At 38.1% G+C, this 24,667-nt stretch overlaps 1 protein-coding gene across 31 annotated transcripts in view; it reads left to right on the plus strand.

The window, feature by feature from the left end:
- BAZ2B (bromodomain adjacent to zinc finger domain 2B) overlaps positions 1-24,667 on the plus strand; it is a 162,485-nt gene that overhangs the window by 111,280 nt on the left and 26,538 nt on the right. For 22 of the 31 annotated variants that reach the window (XR_012674018.1, XR_012674019.1, XM_075152564.1 and 19 more), the window contains 10 exons: positions 4,388-4,598; positions 9,713-9,805; positions 9,929-9,990; positions 14,332-14,397; positions 15,164-15,229; positions 15,912-15,956; positions 16,215-16,247; positions 17,442-17,507; positions 23,439-23,579; positions 24,361-24,615. Coding sequence is in view for 29 of the 31 variants with exons in the window: in XM_075152564.1 (XP_075008665.1) it covers positions 4,388-4,598; positions 9,713-9,805; positions 9,929-9,990; positions 14,332-14,397; positions 15,164-15,229; positions 15,912-15,956; positions 16,215-16,247; positions 17,442-17,507; positions 23,439-23,579; positions 24,361-24,615 (1,038 nt within the window). In the remaining 2 variants the exon portion in view is untranslated. The remainder of the gene's footprint in view (positions 1-4,387; positions 4,599-9,712; positions 9,806-9,928; positions 9,991-14,331; positions 14,398-15,163; positions 15,230-15,911; positions 15,957-16,214; positions 16,248-17,441; positions 17,508-23,438; positions 23,580-24,360; positions 24,616-24,667) is intronic. The other 9 variants (XM_075152570.1, XM_075152571.1, XM_075152580.1 and 6 more) reach the window with 2 other exon arrangements.

Consider the following 24,667-nt stretch of genomic DNA (forward strand, 5'->3'; position numbering starts at 1 on the left):
TGTCCAGCGTCAAAACGATATGTGATAATCATATCTTCATGGATGTCTGGAGGTAATTCCAGGAATTTTATTTTTGCTTTTGTTGTAATATCGATTATTCTGTATAGCCTTTCATGGTTACTCTTCCCTTTCTTCATTATATATTTCTGTCATCTTTTGAGACGTGCAGCATGCATCCAAAGTGATGGGGTAAGTTTCCCAAAGCTCAAAAATGGAACAAGATGTGAAGAAAATTATCTAATGGCTAAATCAGTTATATTGAAGAATTACCTATAGCAAGCCAAAAATAAGTGCATTACCTGCTTCTGATAGCGCCTATGTTTCTCCTGGTACACAAGCAAACAGATATTATGGGTTATTCAAAGCAGTGATAAACTGCGTTAACAGAGAAGCATATCTGGCAGAAGTGGGGCCATGAAATAGTAGGGTTAGAGGAATGTTTGAAGTTTGGCAAACGTGGAAATTCAGTGACAGGACCTGGAGACGTTAAGCTGCTGTGGTTTAGAAAGGTTTGTGTGAATGTGATTTGGGGTGATGGAGAGGGCACGGGTCCTTGTGAGTTCGAGTAACATGGGTAGGAGTACTGCATCGAGTAGTAGCTGGAAGAGAGTGTTTGGAGTGATACTGAGCTGTGCCCTGAGATTGCATCTTGCTGGCTTTGATTAATATGTAGCAGCAAGAGTATCCATCACAGAATGGCTGAGGTTGGAAGGGACCTCTGGAGGTCACCTCGTCCAAGCCCCCCTGCTCAAGAAGGGTCACCTAGAGCCAGTTACCCAGGACCACGTCCAGACAGCTGTTGAGAACCCCTAAGGCGGGAGACTCCACAACCTCCCCGGGCCACCTGTGCCAGTTCTCAGTCACCGCCACAGTGACAAAGTGTTCCCTGATGTTCAGAGGGAACCTCTGTGTTTCAGCCTGTGCCCCCTGCCTCTTGCCCTGCCGCTGGGCACCTCTGAACAGAGCCTGGCTCCGTCCTCTTCCCGCCCTCCCTCTGGGTGCCAGCACGCGTTGGTGAGATCCCCCCGAGCCTCCTCTTCTCCAGGCCCGGCGCTCTCAGCCCTTCCCTTTGCAGGGTCATTGTGTAGTTAGAGAAAACTTGACTCTTCTTGTGGCTCCATTCAGATCCATTTTAGCTGAAGATGAAATATCAGTAAGGGCAAAATACAGACTTTTTAACCTGCATATAGCTCTCTGGCAGGAATCATTAAGTCACGGTAAAGATGGCATGCACTTTTTTCCCCAAGAAGATTTTGCATAAAGCTGTGAAAATAATGTTTGGGTTTTTTTTCCAACGAGTCTGAATGCTTGCCTAGGAAGGCAGCTGAATTCAAGAACAGGAAAGGAGGAAAGCGCTTAAAGTACTTTTTGCCACGTCCTTAGTGTGGAGTAACTCCTATGTACATTAGTCTTTCTCAGAGTATCCGATTATGGTGCTGCCTCAGAACAAATACGGTGCATCTTTATAAGGCGTGAAGTCTGCCTCTTTTAATCCAATTTTTAAGCTTGCTGTTGTTTGCTTAAAAGACTTATTGTGTGAATAAGTGTTTAGAAGTCTAAAATGTTTATTACAGACACAATAGAAATACCATACAGAACAGCCAACTATAAAATCAGCTGTCATATGCATTTGTACTGTAGTAGTAATTATTTGCTTCCTTTTCTAGAAACTGGAATTTAAAATGTTTGTCCTATTATGAATTCTGCAATTCAGTTTAGAAAGCTTTGCTGTTAACTGTTTCTCACAAATCTAAACTGAAATTAATGAGGATGTCTGCTTTTTGCAAAGTGCCTATGGTTTTGTTCATTAGTTTGATTAACAGACTTTGAGCTTGATTCTTCTTCCACGCATAGTTATCTGGTGCCTTTTTGGCAAATGTCCTGATTACAGTACAGTATTGCAATAGATAGTAGATGCCTGAAGGTAAGATGTTGAATTAAGTTCTTATTTTGATTAGTTTCAACAATAAAACACAACATTTCATAGTGTTATTCCTGTTTTTTCTCTAATGTTTGTGTAGTTAAGCTTAGATTTTATGGAAGCTCCTGATTTTCCTGTGTTGGGGCACAACCCCCCTATTTTTTCTTTGGAATATTGAAAATCCACAGAATATCAAATTGTACTTTTTTTTAATAGAAGTGTATTTTGGGTCAGATGTTAAAAGATATCTGAGCACTAAATATAGATAGTCAATTAACTCCTGCTTAACCTTAATGAATCTGTTCTGGACTATTTTGCCTTGTCCTGTCGTACACCTGTGGAAACTTCTTGCATCCACAATGTCCTTTGGCAGGACATTAAACAGTCTTCTCCACATTCCTTGAAATGCCAGCTCCTTTTCCTTATTGAAGCTTTTACTAGCTTCATCTGGTGGCCTCTAGTTTCTCTTGTGGGAGGCATTAGGAAAATGTAATATACATCCATAGTCTCTGTGGCACTAATGATCTTGTAGACCTCTATCTTTCTTTTCCGCATATTTATTATCATTAGTATCATTAACCATAGAAAATAGAAGAGCAATCTCCATTGCAGGATCTAAGGTACTTCTTGAATTATGGCTGCTTCTCCTCCTTTTCTTTGAACTCTGTTTTGCGCTTTTTTGTGTCCTTTGGCACTTGCAGTTTATGTGATAGTATTTCCTAGGTTGGAGAGGTTGGTGTAGGAGATAAATACAGTATTAAATCTAGCTTACGTTGCTCAAAAAACTGAACCTGTGATAAATTGTAAGTCAGGTACTAGACAGTGAAATGAAAGCGTACGCCTAAGTAGTACTCTTAAAGATAGAAAATTAATTACCTTCTGTTGAAGTGGTAGAGGTAACTATTTTGGATTAAAAAGTCCTCAGTGATGACTCATGGTACACATAGTGATATGGTCATGATTCTGAACGGCTTGTTTTTAGGAACATAGCTGATAACAAAGCCCTTTGGAATGTTTTAAACTGTGAGATGTACTCTTGGGATGGTTTTAACTGGGAGTGATTCAGACTTCAAAAAAGGTATCTTTGCAGATACTGATAGCTTCCTTGGAATCCGAATGTTTCATTAGCAAAATGCCATTTCTTTTGTAGAATCTTATATTAATCATTTGTAATTATAAAGAATGAGCAGAAAAGATTAAAAGATAAATTGTCAGAATAAGCAAATAAAAACGTATTTTATGGGACAGCAAATTTGATTTCAGTATTTATGTACATATACACGTGAAAACTTTGGTAATGCAAATGTATTTTTTCTGAACAGATATTTAATTAATGTGGTTTATAAATTACCAACTTTCATTCTTGCTTTAGCAGACATTTTCAAAATCTTTTACAAACCTTTTTAAGGCAAATTATGGAGTATTCCCGAAGGATAGTTAGCTTACATTTTTTCCCCGCATTTTTCAAAAACGTGGGAAAATGGAAAAAGATGTTACAATTTTGAAATACTCGTGTTCAATCAAACAGGATCAGATAGACTGTGCTCCTGTTCTGCTCAGTAGATGCAATAAACTCTACTTTTTATCAGTTAAAGTAAAGCGATTTCTATGCGAGGACTAACCTGGGTATTTTTATTAACAAAGTATTTCAGTATTTGTCTTTGAAATTCCACAAAAGAACGGTAGTAATAGTGAAAGGGTTGAATGTATTGCAGCATACTTTAGTTAGAAAATATAGTTAACATAACTTTTAGTTCAGATAGGTGGATTCTTAAAAGTTAGAAACTTTTGATTGATTCAGGTTGGCGCAGAAATTAATTTTCTTGCAGTAGATGAGGGGAGAACTAAATTGTACTAAATAAAACTTCAAGATTAAAATGAGTCCATGTTTTTTCAACTGTTGAGATCTACAACACCCTGGAAAGCAGTATTTGGAAATGCACTCGTTCCTTTGCTTGTTCCGTATGTCAAATTTTCTGTAAACACTAACAGTTGGAAGACAGTGACTCGTAGTTTGACACATTTTTTCGTTCACGTTGAGCAGTGGATTATGTGAAGCAGAGTTATTTCTGAGTTTACGTAACAAGGAAGAATCTATTTTGCCTTTTAAAAAGGGTTGAGCAATAAGCGATTTGGTCAGAAAGAATTAAAAATAACACAGTAGTGGCATACCTGCTAGGTAATAACTGTGTATGTCACTGAATAGTCTTCAAAATCTTGCATAGTAGTACAATTTACAAAAGTTTGTAGTGATAACCTCTCAATATATAACTTCTGTGCATCATCAAAACATTGTACTACCCTAATAGTACATCACAGCTCTTGCATATTTTATGTATATAACTTTTTTTTTCGGGGGGTGGAGGGGAATCTCTTGCTGCTCATGTTCTCAGGTGTCTTAGATTTATTTTTCCTTTTTTTGATCTGTGTTTATAATACCTGTCTGTGAAATGTGTCAATTAAAAGGGTGTGCAGTGGTGTCTTCTGAAGGAGGAGGAAGTCATTCCCCGTATCAGAGCTATGGAAGGGCGTAGAGGACGACCACCAAATCCAGACAGACAGCACTCTAGAGAGGAGTCAAGAATGAGACGACGCAAAGGCCGACCTCCGAATGTTGGTAGCACTGAATTTTTAGACAGCACCGACGCAAAGCTTTTAAGAAAGCTCCAGGCTCAAGGTAAGAAGTATGTTACTGTTTTCACGAACAGAGGGTATCAGTATATAGAGAGTAAATGCTTTTTCTGAAGAGGAGTAAGGTGTTTCACTAGGATATTAGTGTACAACATTTTATTTTGGAAATTTGTCACATGCTTTTATTGAAGCCTTTTTCTTTTTCAAGATCAGTAAATGTATATATGATTCAAAGGAAGAAGTGTGTGTGTAAATGCATGTCTAAGAGCTTACTCTATAGTTACTTTATTTAGATTTAAAAAATTTAAAAAAGCAGACATCCAATAATCTGGTTACCACTGATGTATTTTTTAAGTTGGCAAAAATTAACAGATCTTTGTTTTCCCCTGTATCAGCTCAAACAACAGTGACCTAGAAATTGAAGTTGAGAACCACTAAGTTAGCATTTCGGTGAAGCTTTTGGCTGTTCCAGGGAAAATACTTTTCTTGTGAAATCCCTGATAGTGACAAGGTTTAAATGCCCTTAAGGTTGAATAGGATCCTATAATAAGTAGTATATAATGTCGACAGTAGAACTTTCACGATATCAAGTACTACTGTATATCAAAAGCATGAGGGCCTGGTTTTAAATAAACATCAGGTACATGACTTTTGAATTTCAATTCTTTAGTCCGTAACTGTATCATATTTTCTGAATGCATCTAATCCAATATGAAAAATTCTGACAGTCCAGGAGTTAGGACGTTTGTTTTAGCTTAAGACTTAAGTATTCTTTCATGTGCTGATTGTGGACGTGTTTGGGTAGCTACCTTGTATTTTGCATAATGTCCTTGCTAACAGTACATGTGCCTTTAACATCTGCCTCTGTGCAATTCTTTGCATCTTTTTTGTCTTGTTGCCTGCAAAGAGTAGTGTTCTGTATAGATACATTTAAGGCATGCAATGGTAATTCTTTGGACATGTGGACAGAGAGAAGGCAGTTTTAGAAATACCTTAGTACATGGTATGTCTTGTAGTGTTGCACAGCTATTTTACCTGTGTGTTAAGGTCACCACCACCTTTTGTTCAGCCTGAGAATTAGGAAACTGTAAGTGTCAAGTGCTGAAGCAGTCCCTATATTGGTCACTGTAAGGGGTGGGGGGGGAAGCATTTAGGAGCACTCTCCCAGGTCTGTTTTCCCACCACACACTGTAGCATTTAATAAAATGAACAAAGACATATGGTCTATATATACAAGAAGATTGAGAACGTATAATATTTGATGTTACGTATGTTCATATCTACCTTGCTGCTTTTTTCCCCTCAGGAGAACGTGAGAAATGTCTCAATGGCTCAGCCCAGGGGTTCATCTAGTGCAGAGCTCTGTCTCCAGTAGTGGCTACAGGAGATGCTGCTTAGAGAAAGCATGTGAACTTGATCACTTCTTGGTCCATTTATTTCCTCATACATGCACCGTGGCATCCTGAGGTGTTTTATGAGTGATGATGTAGAGCACATTTTTTTCTTGTTCCATTTATTTTCCGTTTATGGAACTGTTGCCCATAAATTAGCCTGTTCTTTGTTTTTTAACCTCCTAACAATATCTGCTCTACCAGCCTCCTGAGGCAACAAGTTCCAGAAGTCTGCTAACTACTGTGTCATTTTCATTTTTAAAAAATGATCTTCTGTTACTGTCAGTGGGTGTTCCCTAGTTCCGTTATTTGCGGGGTTTGGAGAATAACAGTTCTCCAATTCATGCTATCCACCACCTTGATGATTTTGCAGACCTTGATCCTCTCTGTCCTTAGTCTTCTCCTCTCCAAACTGAAAAGCCCAAGTATTTTTAGTCTTTTCTCAGAAAGTAGTTGTTCCATCCCTTTGATCCTCTTATGTGTCCTCTAATCTCAGTATTTCTTTTCTAGGTGTAGTACCTTACATTTATCTACGATGAAGTTCCTCTACTACCTTTGCCCACTGTTTTGCAGGGCTCTTCCAGAGTTCCTTGCTGTTAGCACAGCCTTGGATTTTCCAGAATGCTTAATATCTTGTTCACATTTTGGGATTTAACTTTGCAGTCCCCCTTACAGGTTTCATTGATGAAAAAAGATATTAAATAAAGCTGGTTCTAATATTGATTTGTGAAGAAACCCTCTACTAATTCTTCTTCATCACAGAAGGTGACTGCTGATCTCTGCTCTTCGCCTGCTATCATTTAAAGAGCTTTCAGTCTGTGAAGCTTTCCTTCAGTGACATAACAGCATAGTTGTATTAATAATGTTTGACTTAAAACCTAGTCAAATACTTTCTGAAATTCCGAATACATTATGTCCATTAATGATTCTCTTTATCTCCCTGTTACTGACACTCTCATTGAAACCCAAAATTAGGCAGAATTTCTCTTTGTAGAATCTATGCCGACTGTCTGAACTGATGGTGTTTTATAATGTACTCAGTAAGTATATATAAGACATAATATGTACAATAAGACTACCACCTCAACAGGAAAGGAAAATCATACTAACTGATCTGCAGTTTCCAAGACTTCTGCTAGAGCCTTTTTTTTGTTGTTGTTGATGAGACTCGCCAATCCTGTGACACAGTGGCTGTTGTTAGTAATACGGTAAACACCCTGTTGTGGTTTAACTCTAGCCAGCAACTAAGCACCACAAAGCCGCTCGCTCGCTTTCACCCCTCAGAGGGATGGGGGAGAGCATCATGAGAGTAAAGATAAAAAAACTCATGGGTTGAGATAAGAACAGTTTAATAATTGAAATGGAGTAAAATAGTAATAATAATAATAATAATTATAATAGAATATGCAAAGCAAGTGCTGCATGATACAATTGCTCACCACCTGCCGACCGATACCCAGCCAGTCCCTGAGCAGCAATCGCTGCCCCCTGGCCAACTCCCCCCAGTTTATATACTGAGCATGACGTCATATGGTATGGAATACCCCTTCGGCCAGTTTGGGTCAGCTGTCCTGGCTGTGTTCCCTCCCAGCTTCTTGTGCACCTCCTCACTGGCAGAGCATGGGAAGCTGAGAAGTCCTTGACTAGGGTAAGCACTACTTAGCACCAACTAAACCATCAGTCTGTTATCAACATTATTCTCATACTAAATCCAAAACACAGCACTATACCGGCTACTAGGAAGAAAATTAACTCCATCCCAGCCGAAACCAGGACACACCCAGATCAATGTCTCTATGGTTTCATGTTAGTGTTCCTTCAGATTTCTCCACTTACTCTGTCCCATCCTGGTGACTGTTAACATCGGACTTTCCTTCTTGGTTTAATACTTCTTTTATATTTACTTCAAATACATCTAGCTCTTCTCACCTGTCTGCACTGAGTAGGGGAATCTACCCAATATCTTCAGCAGTAGAGACTGGCACAAGGAATTCAGTAACTTTTTTTTCTAACGCTCTTTTTTCCTATCCTGTTCATCATTAGGTCCCACTGATTGCATTTCTGGCTTCCTGTTGTGATGTATGTAAAGATCTTTTACTGTTTGCTCAGGCATCCTTTGCAAGGTGCTCTTCAAATTCTTTTTTAGCCTTTCTAACTCATTCTTTTAAGTTTGGTGTGTCATAGGCTTTCCTGTTCTTATTTGAACAAGCTTTTCATTTTTTACACGCTCCCCATTTTCCTATGATGGCCTCCTTTTCTGAAGAGCCACACGTGGACTACCTTTTTCCTTTTTTAAATGTGGCTCGATGTTTACCTGGAGAAGTACACATTTTTTTGAATTGCTTCTAGGTTGCTCACTTGAAGTATGCATGCTTGAAGACTGCTTTTGTACAGCTTCCACCAAATGGACTACATAGATGTCTCTTCATTCATTGTTTTTATGCTATGTGACTTGATGCTGCACTTTGCATAGTGCTGGTCTTCTGCCTGTACATCTCATTCTGATATTCCTGTAACGTTGGTACCTGGCAACACCATGTATTATTAATTATCCTTCTGCTGTGTCCTTGAGATGTCCATTACATCTAGATTGTCATTTGATATCAAGAATTCTAGTTTCCCTAATTTCTTTTTAGATTTCTTGGCTTGATTTAGAAGCCCTTAAATTTTGCTCGATACAGCATATACTAGTTGAATGGAAATACAGGTGGTCTGATCTGTCGTCCCTGTTTTTTGCAGTATAGATGTTTGTTTCCCATGTGTCCTTTTCAAACACATGCTGAACGTTAACTACATCCTCCTCATGGATTGTGTCAATTCAGACTAAGCGGTCCTCTGCATCTGTTGGCCTTTCCATATAGTTCATAGTTTTAAGTTCTCCTCTGTAACGTAAAATCTAACTTCCACCTTCTGTTTCGATTAAGGTGTACTTTCTCCTTCTGTATGGTTTCCCCTTGGCCCTGAAGGTTTCCCTGTTGTCATGTACCTATTCAGACTACCCTTGCTATCTACAGCATCATCTTATCTCTACATGGATTTTCCATATGTCTGCCTGCGTCTTGGTCGTTGCACAAGAAGCTGACAGTATTTTGGAGAATGCTATCAAAGAGGTCTTGGACCTCAGTCCTTTGAAGAGCAAGCTGAATTCAACCTCCAGAAAATCCTTCCTACAGCTGTCTTACATCAGTGTCCATGCACAATTCATCCAAATTTCATAAATATTCTCACTTAAAGTAGTAGAATGCTTCAGGAAGTTACTGATTAGCAGAAGAGTGGCTGTCTGTACGTAGCCACAGTAAAGAGAAGTGTGACCCAGATGAGTGTGCTCTTACTGCATTGATAAAAAGGATTAGATAATTACATGAGGTGACTTATAAGGAAAAGAGTAATTCCATGCTTTCTGAATAAAATGTTGATTTAGTACTCCAAGACAAATGTTTTCTACCTTAAGAAGAAAGAAGAAATTAGTTTTTAAATGAAGCAGCATTATTGGCCTGATGCTATCACTTAATAGATATCTTTTCCTCCAAAAACAGTATTTTCTTTTATGTAGTAAGTATCTATGTTCATTTGCGCTGTTGATGTAGTTACTGATACATGAGGTACCACTAAAGGTAGTTGATAGTGAAATGTTGTCAAAATAAATGTGTGCAAAACAAATCCACTGTTTTCTCTATCTTTACCTCATGCAGATGTCTGGAACATGAGCTATATCTTTGTTGTTGGACAGCACTGTTTTTATGAACTTAATATTTTCTTTTTGTAACAGAAATAGCTAGGCAAGCAGCACAAATAAAGCTACTGAGAAAACTCCAGAAGCAGGAACAAGCTCGAGCGGCCAAAGAAGCGAAAAAACAGCAAGGTAAGTATTACTTGTGGAAGTTTGTGTATGCTAGCAGATTATTTTGAAAAGTATTAATGAAAAGTTACCTGTCTTTTGTCATGTTCTGCTGATATTAATTTTTTGTTTGCTTTTGTTTGTTAGCTATTATGGCAGCTGAAGAAAAACGAAAGCAAAAGGAGCAGATAAAGATAATGAAGCAGCAGGTAAACTTTATGTGATTGCTAAATAAGCTCTTTAGATTATGTTTTGAATTATTGAATTAGGTGCATTTTAATTATTTAGTAAATTATTAAGTATGCTGATTACAAAGTGAATTTTTAAAATCTAGTTTTAAAAGAGCACACAGTGTGTATTATTTAAAATTCTAAACTCTTTAGTTGTTTATGTGGTCAGGACATCCCATTTCTGTCTGTGTTGATTTAAGCCACCCAACATACGTAGTTGCTTGCCAATATCAGAAAGAAATTAGAAAAACCTGCCACAAAAGTGATGTGATCTTCCTTTATTTGGTTCTGTGAAAACAAACAGTGTTATATCTGTTTATGTAAATACTGGAATAGTGTAATTAGCTTCTTCAGTGATTCTGGCTGGCTGTCGGTCGTTTTAGGTTGTGTGCGAAGGGTTGTATCTCAGTATGCCAGTGAATTAATACATGTTTTTAAACATACAAGTATTGTTAAATACTGTCATAGCAAATACTTCCAATACAAGTGAGCCCATATAAAGTTTACCAAATGAAGCTACTTACGGAAGCAGGCTTTTAATTTTTTTTAACAACTGATTTTAACAAATTAGTGAAAAATTATGTATGTTGGGAATCTGAACATTTTTAAAAGGGAATAATTTGCATCCGAAAATATATTTGCGTGGTTGGTTTTTTGTTCAGTATGAAACTTACTGCAGAGTTCGGAAATTCGTCTGGTAGCAGTCAAAGGACAAGTTTTTTAGCTTTCCGTGAAAAGACATTTTTTGTGTTCAGTACTGTTACTGCTTTAGGATTTTACCCTCTTACAGTGGCAGAGACTAAGTATATAGAACCTTCTAAAAGTACGAAAAGTTGGCTTCAGTAGGCCAATTCAACCTGTACTAGTGTTGAATTAGTATGTGTATGCATAGTACAGATAGTACATTTAATTATTTTTAAACCAGAATGTCTAGATACTGTTTGAATTAGCTGTTTTACGTTCAATGTTCATATTCTTATTATAGTATATTTATAGAGTCTTAAATTAAAGGCATATATTGAGATGGGAAGGATGAACATTTACTATTAAAACCAATACCTTTTATTTGTGATGGAAACTTTTACTGAAATTTCCATGAAATTCTACGAATATTTGCACTTGATGATATGTTACTTTGTAATGTAATGTGTATTTTTAGCTCTAAATAAAATTTTGAAGTTGGACATGGGAAGAGAGGATGTCTACACATCTTTTAAATACCTCCAGGGACAGTGACTCCACCACTTCCCTGGGCAGCCTGTTCCAAGGCTTAACAATCCTTTCGGTGAAGAAATTTTTCCTAATGTCCAATCTAAACCTCCCCTGGCGCAACTTGAGGCCATTTCCTCTCGTCCTGTCGCTGTTACTTGGGAGAAGAGACCAACACCCACCTGGCTACTACCTCCTTTCAGGTGGTTGTAGAGTGCGATGAGGTCTCCCCTCAGCCTCCTCTTCTCCAGGCTAAACCACCCCAGTTCCCTCAGCCGCTCCCCATCAGACTTGTGCTCCAGGCCCTTCACCAGCTTCGTTGCCCTCCTCTGGACACGCTCCAGCACCTCAGTGTCTTTGTAAGATCTCATCATCCCACCACTTAGAAATAGTACTAGAAAACCAGATCCCTCATTATTTTGCCTGTAAGTGGCATCCTGAGGTGTTAAAAAAGCCAATGAAAATTTAAAGGCCTTTCACATCTTTGAAATCCAGATAGTAAAACCTAACACACTTTTTTTTTTTTTAAAGTAGTTAACTGAAATTGGTGTTACTGCAGACTACCTTAAATATTGCAGGAATAGATAACAATTAATCGTTGGTAACTGTTTAGATTTTTCCGTTAAGAAAGCGCTCAGTATAGTAGCCAGTGGGCTAGAAGTTGTCACTCTGCCATCTATGAGTTAAACTAGGACGGGCTGAGAGCGCCGGGCCTGGAGAAGAGGAGGCTCGGGGGGATCTCACCAACGCGTGCTGGCACCCAGAGGGAGGGCGGGAAGAGGACGGAGCCAGGCTCTGTTCAGAGGCGCCCAGCGGCAGGGCAAGAGGCAGGGGGCACAGGCTGAAACACAGAGGTTCCCTCTGAACATCAGGGAACACTTTGTCACTGTGGCGGTGACTGAGAACTGGCACAGGTGGCCCGGGGAGGTTGTGGAGTCTCCCGCCTTAGGGGTTCTCAACAGCTGTCTGGACGTGGTCCTGGGTAACTGGCTCTAGGTGACCCTTCTTGAGCAGGGGGGCTTGGACGAGGTGACCTCCAGAGGTCCCTTCCAACCTCAGCCATTCTGAACTTTTGTAGATAGTGACAGCTTCAAAGTTTCCACTTCTGAAGGCAACCCATGCTTTTTAAAAAAAGGCAAATAACGCAGACTTTTTTTTTTTTAAAGAGCACTGGACTTGTATCAGTTCACATCACCCTATGATTATAAAGTGGTCCTTACATTCTTAGGTGTGCAGGGAGCAAGAATTGCTTAATTGGTGAATACATCAAATCCAGACCTTGTTTATCATCACCATATTCCTTCTTGATGTATAAACTGATAAAATTTTCATGATTCCAATGTGTAGAATACTACTTTTCTTCTCTGAGATATTTCTTTACTCTGATCTGTACTGGAAAGTTTGTTCTGTATTAACTCTAGCCTTTGTGGAATTGAGAGAGTATAGTACATACTCTCAACTTATGTACAGTTTTGTTTGTAAAGTATAGTGGGGGATAATAGAGACTTAAGGTCCATGCTGTGAGCTTTGCATGTTGAAAATAAAAGTTCAACACTGTATAAACAAGGCCCCCGAATTAATTTGCTGGATAAGGTAGTTTATGTTGGACTTCTCAACAGTTTAAGCAGCTGCTAAGATTTGCCTGAAGTTTGTAAGACCTCATGTGGTCTTCTTGTATTGGAGCTCTATTCTTCAGGAAATTTTGTATGTCTTTCTCTTCTGTGATTGCTCCTTTTCTGTTAAGTATTTTAGATTATGTTTTCTTAGGGACTTGGTTTTGGTTTTAGTTATTTTTCAATAAAGTATATGCATCACTGTGTTCTCTAGAGAGCAAAATTTTAGACTAGTCCATGTTCTAGAGTTTCAGACCAGCTCACAAGAAAACAATGTCGTCCATACAGATGGGCTTTACCCTCATCGTTGGGAAAACATCTGCTGTTCCAGAGAAGAGCATTGAGCTCCATTTCAGGCTTCTGATTTAGGCCTCCCAGCTTGCAGGGCTTTTCCACGGTCTGGATTTTGCTGTTAAAACTTTACAGCAAGTCTAGCTGAATGTATTGCAGCTCTTCTCGTCATCATGGTCCCTTCCTAGTCACTGTGGCTTAAGTCACAGTGAGATAATAAAACCTCAAATAACGTGCCAAGAAATTTTTAATATGAGCTTAGGTTATTACTATTTAACAGACAAAACCTATGCAGCACAGGAAATGTGAACTAATCCTAAAGCTTGCAATGTTTGCATTTCTAAATCAATGTAATAAGACTTTATTCAGATTTTAGGAACTAATTCCTGAAAAAGAATAAATTACAATATGGTTACACAGCATCCATCTGTGGAGTGCTTAGCTCGATCATTTTCTTCTTACCATGATGAAACATGCTGAAATGCCTGTGGCTGCTGTTTGGTTACTTTTTTTTTTTATTTCACTCTTCAGCATGTATAAAACTCAATCCCCTAAACTACATATTAAGGCATCCAAACTCATCATCAATTACCTGAATGCTTTAAAAATCTGGAGAAACTGAAGTGTACTTAGCTGTGAATATATTATCCAGATTGCATGTGGGTGACTATTACTGTCTGACAGAATATGTGCTTTGGGTTTCACGGTACTCAGATTCTACATGTTGCCCATGGTACCATAATGAACTGAAAGGCTGCTAGAACCAAGGCAGAAAATAGTGGTTTCACAGAACCCCATGTTTCTTATTCAGGGACATCACATCAACACACGTTTTTCATGTCATAGCTTCCATTTCCATTCATTCCTAAATAGCTCCACCATTGCCAGCTAGGATTTGAATACGGCTTACTTACATTGTTATTAATCTGGTCCTCTTAAAGCTCTTAAAAAAAATACTATGACAACTTAAACATGAGCACCTATGCCTAAATAAGTGTTGGCTCCTTCAGGCATATACCAGACATCTTCTAATGCTAGTAAAAATTCTAAGCATACATTGTTATATGGGAACAATTGACTACAATGGGTGTGAGACTCGATAACAAAAAGTATGTATGTATACACGTGGTCATTTTTTAAAATAGAAAAGCAAATTTATTTTTCAATGTTGTTTTTTTAAAAAGAAATAACTTTCTTCCCCTTGTAGGAAAAAATTAAGCGAATCCAGCAGATCAGAATGGAGAAAGAACTTCGAGCTCAGCAAATTTTAGAGGTAAAAATAATGGCTCAAATATAACTTTTGTATTGCCATTTTAAAGAATGTTGTATTTCAATAGTCATTTTAACACATGCAGTTAGCATGCAGTTAGGAATGTAACTAAATATAACAGCTCTAACAACCTGGACTTGCAAAAGCCAGTTCAAAAACGTGTCTTAAAATATTTTTCTTAAAAAATGTATATTAATTGCGACCCAAATCTTGCAAATGTTCACTTGAGTTCGCGACTTTCTACACGAGTAGTCTTGTATTTGCTAAAGTTAACATCGTAACTATTCCTTTGTTAGAAGACAAGTTTGCAATAATAGGATGTTACAGCAGTATCATGCTCTGCTTTATATGAAGTGCAGTGGATTTAAAATACTAAGTTCAAATATATGCTAGAATATACTGGTATACTATACTAGTTTGCTAGTATATTAGCAAAGATAAATGGCTAGTTTTCATGTCTCCATTCATGGAAAAATTAATGGTAATCTATTTACCGTTTATATTTTATTGTTTCTGTGTATACTTACTTTCTTAGTTGTAATAGCCAGGTGAAGTAATTTTGAGTGGGACTTGAAATTCTGGCTTAATTTTTAAAAAGTAAATGAATTGTGAATTGATTGATTATGAAAGCTGCATTGGGAAATTGATCTGTTGCAATGTACACAATATGTGATGATGTTTTGAACTTAAAAGGCACGTAACTTTATTTCTAGTCAGATTATTTTCAAGTTGTGATGGTGCTGTTGTGTGACCTGTTTTGCATGCACAGGCAAAAAAGAAAAAGAAGGAAGAAGCAGCAAATGCCAAATTATTGGAGGCCGAAAAACGAATAAAGGTTAGTTTAGAGGAGCTCCAAAAACAAGAACTGTGTTATTGTGCATAATATGTGTTGATGTATAAAAGCAGTAAATTTGGAAGAATATTCATTGATAATGAAACTGTAAATAGAGATGGCAAATGAATAACGTGTACATATGTTTAAATAAATACATGAAGCATACACAGAGAGAAGTTGTGTACGTGTGACGTACACACACACTCTCTTATACTTACACACATCAATATATAGAGAGACAGTAATTTCTTGTGTGCCGTTACCATGAGTTTGGCTTACATGATGCTTGGTTTGCATAAATTAAAACGCTTGTGCAGTAACATTATTCACAATATTCTTTTAAGCACACTGTATCAAAAAACTTTGTTGCTTCTCAACAAGCATAGTCTTTTCTAGGCTGTATCTATACAAGACTACAGAACTCTCTTACAAACGTTGGAAAATACAGTTTATATATGTATTTCTATTACTGCTTTGGCATTCTTGGTGTATTTTAACATGGAACTCCCAACTCAATAGACTCGCTGTCATGTATATGATGTATATTTCTCTGTGGTCAGTTATTGGGGGGTGGGGAAGTAAGAATTTAAGTCAGATGTGTTGTTTTAGTGTGGCAAAAATGTGCAAGTGGTAAGTAAATTTTGATAGGTATTTTAAATACATTTTTGTTCTTTTGTTTAAGGAAAAAGAGATGCGAAGGCAGCAAGCTGTTCTTCTGAAACACCAGGTTGGTATACATTCAGTTGACCAAACAGACAGAATGCCAGTTGTGAACTGCTACTTAAGTTATATGGGGGGTGGGGGTGTGGCGGAAATCTTCAAAATATGCCTTTTTAAAATTTCTGGGTTTGATTCCTGCACAAATTTTCTTTCATCTTACGATTTGTTGCTTTGCTTTGGTATTGGGGTCTTTTGGGGGATTATAAAGTGGTTTTATGACTTTGTGATTTCTGTTTCATAATGTTGTGCCAACTCTTTCTACCAGGAGTTGGAGAGGCATAGACTAGATATGGTATGGGTATGTTTATTTTTGTACATCTAACACCGCATTGTGATTTGGTTGTGATATGGTTGTCATAGCAATGCATAAAATGTAGCACTGGCTGCTGTCATATTACATACTGCTGCATGGCTTTACAGCACAGTGCATTGCATACATCTGCTTGTCTTGTCTGTTAAGGAAAAAAAAAAAGACATGTCTTGAACATGCATATAAATCGAACATGGCAATAAATAAATGAGGTTTTTAACCAGAAATCTGTTGCTGATGTCCCAGTAGAAATTGGACTACTGTATAAAATCAGGGAATAATTAATGCGAAATTAATAGGTAGGCCCTTGGATAATTTTTGCAAGCCTTGTCCCATTCCCACTAGGAATGAATCCAGACATTTTAAATACAATTTGAATTAACCTATTTTAGAAATTAGGATGATGTCTTTCCTAAGTTTGTAAGGTACTGAGGAAATTAGCTTTCAGTCAGTGGTAAATACATAATATGATAAGTATACAATGAAACATTAGCACGTAATCCTAGCCTCACTGAATTAGATGGTAAAATCCCCATAGCCTCTCCTGGGGCCAAGATTTACTCTACAGCTTTTAAGGCAAAAAACCCATACTAAATGCTCTAGAATACAGCTCCTTAATGCATTTGAAGTTAGTGACATAATTTATTGAGGGACAGGCATCAGTAAATGCAAGTGTCATTGCATATGTATATGCGCCACCACTAGCTTGATTAAAACTGATCTAGAGCTGAGAAAATTAATCATATTAATTTGTTGCTTGGTTACAAAAATGTTACTATTTGCAATGTTTGAAAATGACCAGTTTAACATTTCTGCTGAATTGGCTATTGAAGAAGTAAATTGCAAGTTCCGTAATAGCAGATGTAAGGTAACTGACCTGTTCCAGCCAACCATTATGCTTTTTGTTCTGCCAGCTTATGAAGGAGCATCACAACTGACCATAAGTAAATCTGTATGCTTCTTTTTTACACTGTCTCCATGTTCATTGCTTTACCTTTTTGCTTTTGATTGTTCTTGTATTTGCTTTCTAAACCTGAACTAAAACATGCACAGACTTGGCCATTCTTGTCCTATATTTAGTATTTACTGTGACTTGTCTATTAATGCTAAATTTGTTACTCAGCTTTTTTACTGATTTGAAAATGTGGATTAGTTTTGTTCTAATCTTACCTGCTTCAATAGGAACGAGAAAGGAGAAGACAACATATGATGCTTATGAAAGCCATGGAAGCACGTAAAAAAGCAGAAGTGAGTATTAATCTCTGCAAGTTTGACCTTTTCATGGTTTCATTCTGCAGTGATCTGTAGAAGAGCAGTGTCTTTGATGTACCTGTATGTATAATTTCATTTGTATACGTGGCAGTGGCAGGACAAGAAGCAACAGGCACAAACTGAAATACAGGAAATTCTGTTTAAACTTGAGAAAAACTTTTTTACTTTGAGGGTGATGGTTGAGCACTGGCACAGATTGCCCAGGTAGGTTGTGGAGTTGCAACCTGCTGTAGCAGATACTGCTTGGGGGGGATGATGGCGGGACAGGATACACATGGGAATGGGGAGTGGATGATCTCAGGAGGTCCCTTCCATCCTCAGTGATTCTGAGCAAGAAACCAATAATTGCATGGTCACTTTAGAGTCCTTAGTATTTCCTGGAAAGGAAGTTTTATTTTTTTCTTCTTCGTGTTGTTCATGTGTATAGAAGAGTAAGGACTTGTCAGACTTGCTGAACAAGTCTTCCGTAATACTTATCCGGGGGTAAAAATATTCCAGTCCAGGCTTTTTAGAACTTGTGCTTTTTGTAGATGATTCTAGATTTGGACTACAACGAAACCAAGCAAATAGGATTGTTATGCCTTAATAATTTTATTTTTTCTCCTTCAGTAGAAAGTACTGCTGCGCTACAGAAAATAGGGGCTTCATTTCTTGTTTGGTTTTTCTAAAAGTATGTCAGAAACTCTGAACCAAGAGATAGAGAAGCCTAAAGTCCTAAATGCGTATGTGTCATTTTGTGTACAATCATTTTACTTTGTCCATCTCTAAATCTATTTATTTAACTTGTTTTCTTTTTTGAACATAGTGGCATTAAGCTGATATCAAAAACCTGGTTGATTTCACTTTCCAAAATTTCAGACTTCTTTTAATGCTGATCATCTAAACATATAGATTTTTTGTTCTGTTTTGTTTCTGAAGATAAGACTATTTTCAAAATAGCTGCCCTTTACTTATGATGAGTGCTTCTTATTCTGGTGGCTGCTTTCATTTATATAAATCTAGTATATCACAAAAGGACCTAATAACACTTGCTTATTTTGAGGATTAATGCTAAAGATTAAATACACATTCTGTGCTATTAAATTGGGTATTTGTTGGGCAACTGAATTAAACTATTCCTTTTAAAGTACTGCAAAATGGAAATGTTTTTCTAGAGGCTTTACTTAGAGGGGAGGAAAAAATATTCAAGAAACACTGTTAGTCCGTATCAGCACAACCTAACCCAAAGTCCATCAAAATATTTTCATTGAGTCGACTAATCAGGCCTTTTAACTAGTTAAGTTTTTACTCTTAGCCACACTATCGCATGAAAGACACTGAAGTTTCCCTGCTCTTAAGTGAATATAACAGTGTTTTTGTAATAGCACTTGTTCTTATAACCAGTTGAGAGGTCTCAATTTCATTAGAAGGTTGCAGAAGGAAATGAGGGAAGTGTCTTTAGTTTTGCCTTGAAAAGCAGTTGTAACCACATTGCTTATGTTCATGACTGAGGTAGCCTGAGAAGAAGCCTCTCGTACAGGAATACCACATCCTGCTTATTCAGGTTACACTGCAGTAAATGAAATGTTACTAGCTAAAACAACTCGGGCTTTTTTAGCTCCATTGGTTTGAGATAATACAGTAGTTTATGTTGCATTATAGATGCTTTAAAAAAATTACCTAAAAAATACATGATGGAATAGCATTTATGAAAAAAACAGAGCTGTACAGTAGGATTGATGAAACTTTTATTAGACCATGATAAACTAATTTACATCTTAATTAATCCTGAGGCTGTCTTCAGTTTTAACCCTGATACTAATTTAAGGGGGACTATCAATGCTAAAGCATAATTGCTAACTTTTTTTTATTTTACTTTTTATATATTTTTCTATATCCTGAGACTTTTTTTATCTCTGTATATCCTGAGACTTTTATAAATAAAGTACAGATAGCTAAGAAATTGAAGTAAAATAACCATCTTTATAGCATCTAGTTGTCAAAAAGATTGTTAAAACTTTTCTTTTAGATATGTTAATAAATTTAAATGAAAATGACAGACCAAAACAAATTAAAATGAAATAATACTTCAGTGCAAGGAAGAATTTCAGGGTTAACTCTTAAGCCAACTAGGGAAGGTGCCCTCCTAGATTTCTTGTTTGTAAACAGAGAGGGACTCGTGGGCGAAGTGGTGATTGGTGGCTGTCTTGGTCACAGTGGCCACGAAGTGGTTGAGTTTGAAATCGTTGGTGATAGGAGAAAAACTGCCAGCAAAACTTCGACCCTGGGTATGGGGAGAGCAGACTTGGGGCTGCTGAAGGAGCTAGTTATTAAGGTCCCCTGGGAATCTGCTTTTGAAGGTATTGGGGTCCATGAATGCTGGTCGCTTTTTAAGAGCCATCTCTTAAGAGCGCAGGAGCAGGCAGTTCCAAAGTGTGGGAAGCAAGTGCGGCAGAAGGCCGGCTTGGCTGAGCAGGGATCCTCTTTTAGAACTTAAGCAGAAAAGGAAAGTGTATGGACATTGGAAGCAAAGACGGGCGACGTGGGAGGACTGTTGGGATGCTGTTCACCACTGTAGGGAGAAAATTTGTGCGACCAAAGCTCGATTAGAGTTCAAGCTGGCTAGTACTGCCAGGACAGTGGCAGTGAAGGACAACAAAAAGGGCTTTTTAAAATATGTTAACAGCAAAAAGAGGATCAGAGATAACATTGGTTCGTTACTTGATGAGGTCGGTCACCTCACAAATGGGGACATAGAAAAAGCAGAAACATTTAATGCCTTCTTTGCCTTTGTCTTTAACACCGATGATGGGCCCTGGGATGCCCGGAGCCCTGTGTTGGAAGACCGTGACTGGGGGGATGATGAACTCCCAGGCGACTCTGAACTTGTTGGAGACTTACTGCTCCAGCTGGATGCGCATAAGGCTGTGGGGCCTGATGGGATTCATCCCAGGGTACTGAAAGAGCTGGCTGATGTTATTGTGGGACCTCTCTCCATTATTTTTCGATGGTCTTGGGAATCTGAGAGGTCCCAGTTGACTGGAAGCTGGCAATTTTCAAGAAGGGAAAGAAGGAAGACCCTGGTAATTACAGGCCTGTCAGTCTCACTTCAGTGCCTGGTAAAGTTATGAAGAAGGTTATTCTGGGAATTATGGAAAAACACTTGAGAGACAATGCAGTCGTTGGTCATAGCCAGCACGGGTTCATGAGGGGAAAGTCCTGCTTAACCAACTTAATTTCCTTTCATGACAAGGTCACCCATCTAGTTGACCAAGGGAAGCCAGTAGATGTTCGTTTTTTTATTATTTTAGCACAGCTTTTGATACTAGTATCAAAAGTATCAAAGACAGTATCCTTCTGGACAACACCTCCAGCATACAGCGAGACAAGTGCATAATAGGTTGGGTGAACAATTGGCTGAGTAGTGCTGATGAGTGCTTAGGGTATCATACCCTAGGCACCTGATCCACTGTTGGAAATCAAGATGCCAGGCTAAATGGGTGTATAGTCTGATCCAGTGCTGTAATTATATCCTTACTCTAATAGAAATAAAATAGTAAATGTTAACTGCAGCCAATAAAAGTAATTTCTAAATACATTCATGAAACTTAGCATGGTTAAGGTTTGCATTTTTAATCATAACTGCAAATGAATATGTTGCCGCTTAAATATCCCTATGTACTTCTCGTGTTTTCTTCTGACATAGAATGTTTCTACTTGTCAAAAACAAGTTGTAGAAAATGCCAATTGGCTTTGAGACCTTGACATAGGTTAAGATAAAAGGCAATGAACCATTTTAAAAAAAACAGGTCAGGGAGTATTTTCCATTTTAAAATAAAGTTACTGATTTTGTGTGCTGCTTTAGTGTATTGTGATTTTCCGTACAAGATGTATGCTGGTAAAGGGAGCAAAACATGAATAAGCAGTGTGCCCCTTATGAAATCATCACAGGTAGGAGGGCCTGCGCTGTCAGTACAAAGGATGCTTGCACGGCTGCAAAGCAGCAGTTGGGCAGGTGGGTGGTTCTGTACATGACTGCTTTTTTCTGCCAGTGTAGGATTGCTGGTCCAAACATGTGTCCAGCTCCGAACTCTGTCTTGCCTAAAATCCACTAAAGACTGTAGTAGTAGAGGTCGTTATCAACTGCTCTGTGCAGTTATAATGTTTAGCCACAGTTACCAGCAGTGGTCTAGTAATATTCAGTATAGAATCGAAAGAATAAAAAGTCATGGGGCCTGACAGAACTATACAGCAAAGTCAGCAGTTAATGCTATTCTACAAACGCAGCTGAGTCTTGACTTACGTTATAGCCCATACTCTCATTTATGCAAAATTTGGTAGCAGCAAACTGAAGGGACTAGAGTGACCTCTTAAACTGACAGAATAATGGGGAGTGATTCTGAATAATATGAATCAGCTTAGCTTGGTTCTTTAGCCCTGTGTCCACAGGTGAAAAGCGTGTATCGTGTGTTCACCTTTAAATTGTATCAGGTTGTTGGGTCGTCACACACACACACACGGTTTCTTACTCAATATTTTGCATTTGATATCGGTTGCACAAAGGTACGTAACGAATTATGTAAGCACGCCAGCATATCAACGCTGGGCATGTGACAGCAGAACCCCTGGCGTCAGAGGTGGGAAAGGCAGTTGGAGCTCCAAATTCAGAGTCAGTCTTAGCAGGTTAGAGAGATATAGTTAGTATAGCATTCTGTCTGACATCAATATAGAGGGTGTTGGAAGAGAAAAGTAATAGATGCTTGGCTTCTCATTTGTCCTGGTTTCGGCTGGGATGGAGTTAATTTTCTTCCTAGTAGCCGGTATAGTGCTGTGTTTTGGATTTAGTATGAGAATAATGTTGATAACAGACTGATGGTTTAGTTGGTGCTAAGTAGTGCTTACCCTAGTCAGGGACTTCTCAGCTTCCCATGCTCTGCCAGTGAGGAGGTGCACAAGAAGCTGGGAGGGAACACAGCCAGGACAGCTGACCCAAACTGGCCAAAGGGGTATTCCATACCATATGACGTCATGCTCAGTATATAAACTGGGGGGAGTTGGCCAGGGGGGTGGTGACCGCTGCTCAGGGACTGGCTGGGCATCAGTCAGCAGGTGGTGAGCAATTGCATTGTGCATCACTTGCTTTGTATATTCTTTTCATCATTATTATTATTATTTTCCCTTCCTTTTCTCTTCTATTAAACGGTCTTTATCTCAATCCACGAATTTTACTTTTTTTTCTGATTCTTTCCCCCATCCCGCTGAGGGGGGAAAGTGAGTGAGCGGCTGTGTGGTGTTTGGCTGCCTGCCAGGTTAAACCACAACATCACTTGATTATTCCTGTATTCTTGTACAGAATAAGATATTAATGACTGTTCAATTTTCACATTGCATGCTAAGTGCATGGTAATTCAAGGCCAGAAGCTATGTGTGTTGAAAAGATCAGTTGTGTTTTATAAGCTATCCGGTTTATGTATTATAGGAATTTTTAAACCATGTGTTGTCCAGAGAGGTCTTCCCAGCTACTGCTTTCTTGAGTGGTCTCTGCTTTAGCAGATGCGTATTGATGATACTAGTGTGTAAGCAGGACCTTTAAAATCACATACCTTGCATGTATGGCAGTTCTTTACCGTATTTTCACTCAGTCATTTTTCTGAAATGGTGCTCCAAAGAATCTTTCAGTGTAAACATACTCAATACCCATTTCCATGTGGAAAGGAGAGGAAAAAAGTGAATCTTAGATTTGCTTACAAATTCGATTATTTTGTTCTATTTCTGTAGTTTCCCCCTTCCCTTTTACTTGAATGCGGGTTCCTTAATTGCTGTGGTAATTATTAAGATTACATAAGTAGTGCTTTTCAAATTCTTAGATTGTTCCATTGTAAGTATAATACGTGGGTTTTATTTTCTGCCCTTTTAATTCTATTTAAGGAAAAAGAGCGGTTAAAGCAAGAGAAACGTGATGAAAAAAGATTAAATAAAGAACGTAAACTGGAACAGCGAAGATTGGAATTAGAAATGGCAAAGGAGCTAAAGAAGCCTAACGAAGATATGTGCTTAGCAGATCAGAAGGTAATCATAATAATGTAAATTTATTTTCTTGCCTCTTGTTTCTGTATTTTGCCATTGTGACAATAACGTTTTTTCTTGCAGCCACTCCCAAAGCATTCAACTTTTGGTCTTGATAATTAGGTAACTATTTGAAATATATACAAATACAAGATACTACAAACACTAAAGTAGCATATGTTTAGTTAATTAAAAGCATTTTGTTTGAAAGTGGCCTGCTTCCCAAAAAGCACTTGCATGATTGCTTCAAAAAAAATCAATTAGTCTGAGTTATTTTTACAGCAGGAATATGCATCATGTCTCAGTACACAGGCACCAGACAGAACTTTTCTCATATGTACAACTGTTCTAAGCTGTTACTCAAAAAAAATTACTCTCCCAGTCTTCTGTGGTCTTAGTTCTTGTCCTTCAGGACTTGACATACCTCAGGTTCCAAGCCCTCTCTGTTCGAGAGAATTCCTCTCCCTATGTCCCCCAAATATTTTTATACCACCTTTTATAGTATTTTGGCTCAGAATAGAGCCTGAGAGCGTCTCCTGGCCAAAAAGTAAGTATTTATTAATCTCTTGCCTCCTATAATATGTGAAAAGGTTAATGTGCTTCAGCTTTAAATTAAATTTACTGGATGGGATGTGGGGGAGCAGCTTCCCTAGAGCCCTTACCTTCTAGCATTGTCATGCTGTAGGTCGTACGGAAGTATCAGCCAATTTCCCTAGCTAGTATCAAAAAAGTTTTCTTTTGAAATATACTACTGAGTCTTTCATTGTTTTTCTTTACTTCTCAGCCTTTGCCAGAGTTGCCTCGCATCCCAGGCCTTGTTCTCGATGGAAGCACGTTTTCAGATTGTCTCATGGTAGTGCAGTTCCTGCGTAACTTTGGTAAAGTTCTTGGCTTTGATGTGAATGTGGATGTCCCTTCCCTGAGCGTTCTTCAAGAGGGTTTGCTAAACATAGGGGACAGCACGGGAGAAGTACAAGACTTGCTTGTAAAGCTTGTCTCTGCAGCTGTTTGTGATCCAGGACTTGTTACAGGATACAAGGTAAAAAAAAAAAAAAAAAAAGAAAAAAAGAAAAAAAAATCCATAGTGAACA

The sequence above is a fragment of the Calonectris borealis genome, chromosome 6 (assembly GCF_964195595.1).
Source record: "Calonectris borealis chromosome 6, bCalBor7.hap1.2, whole genome shotgun sequence".
Taxonomy (NCBI): Eukaryota; Metazoa; Chordata; class Aves; order Procellariiformes; family Procellariidae; genus Calonectris; species Calonectris borealis.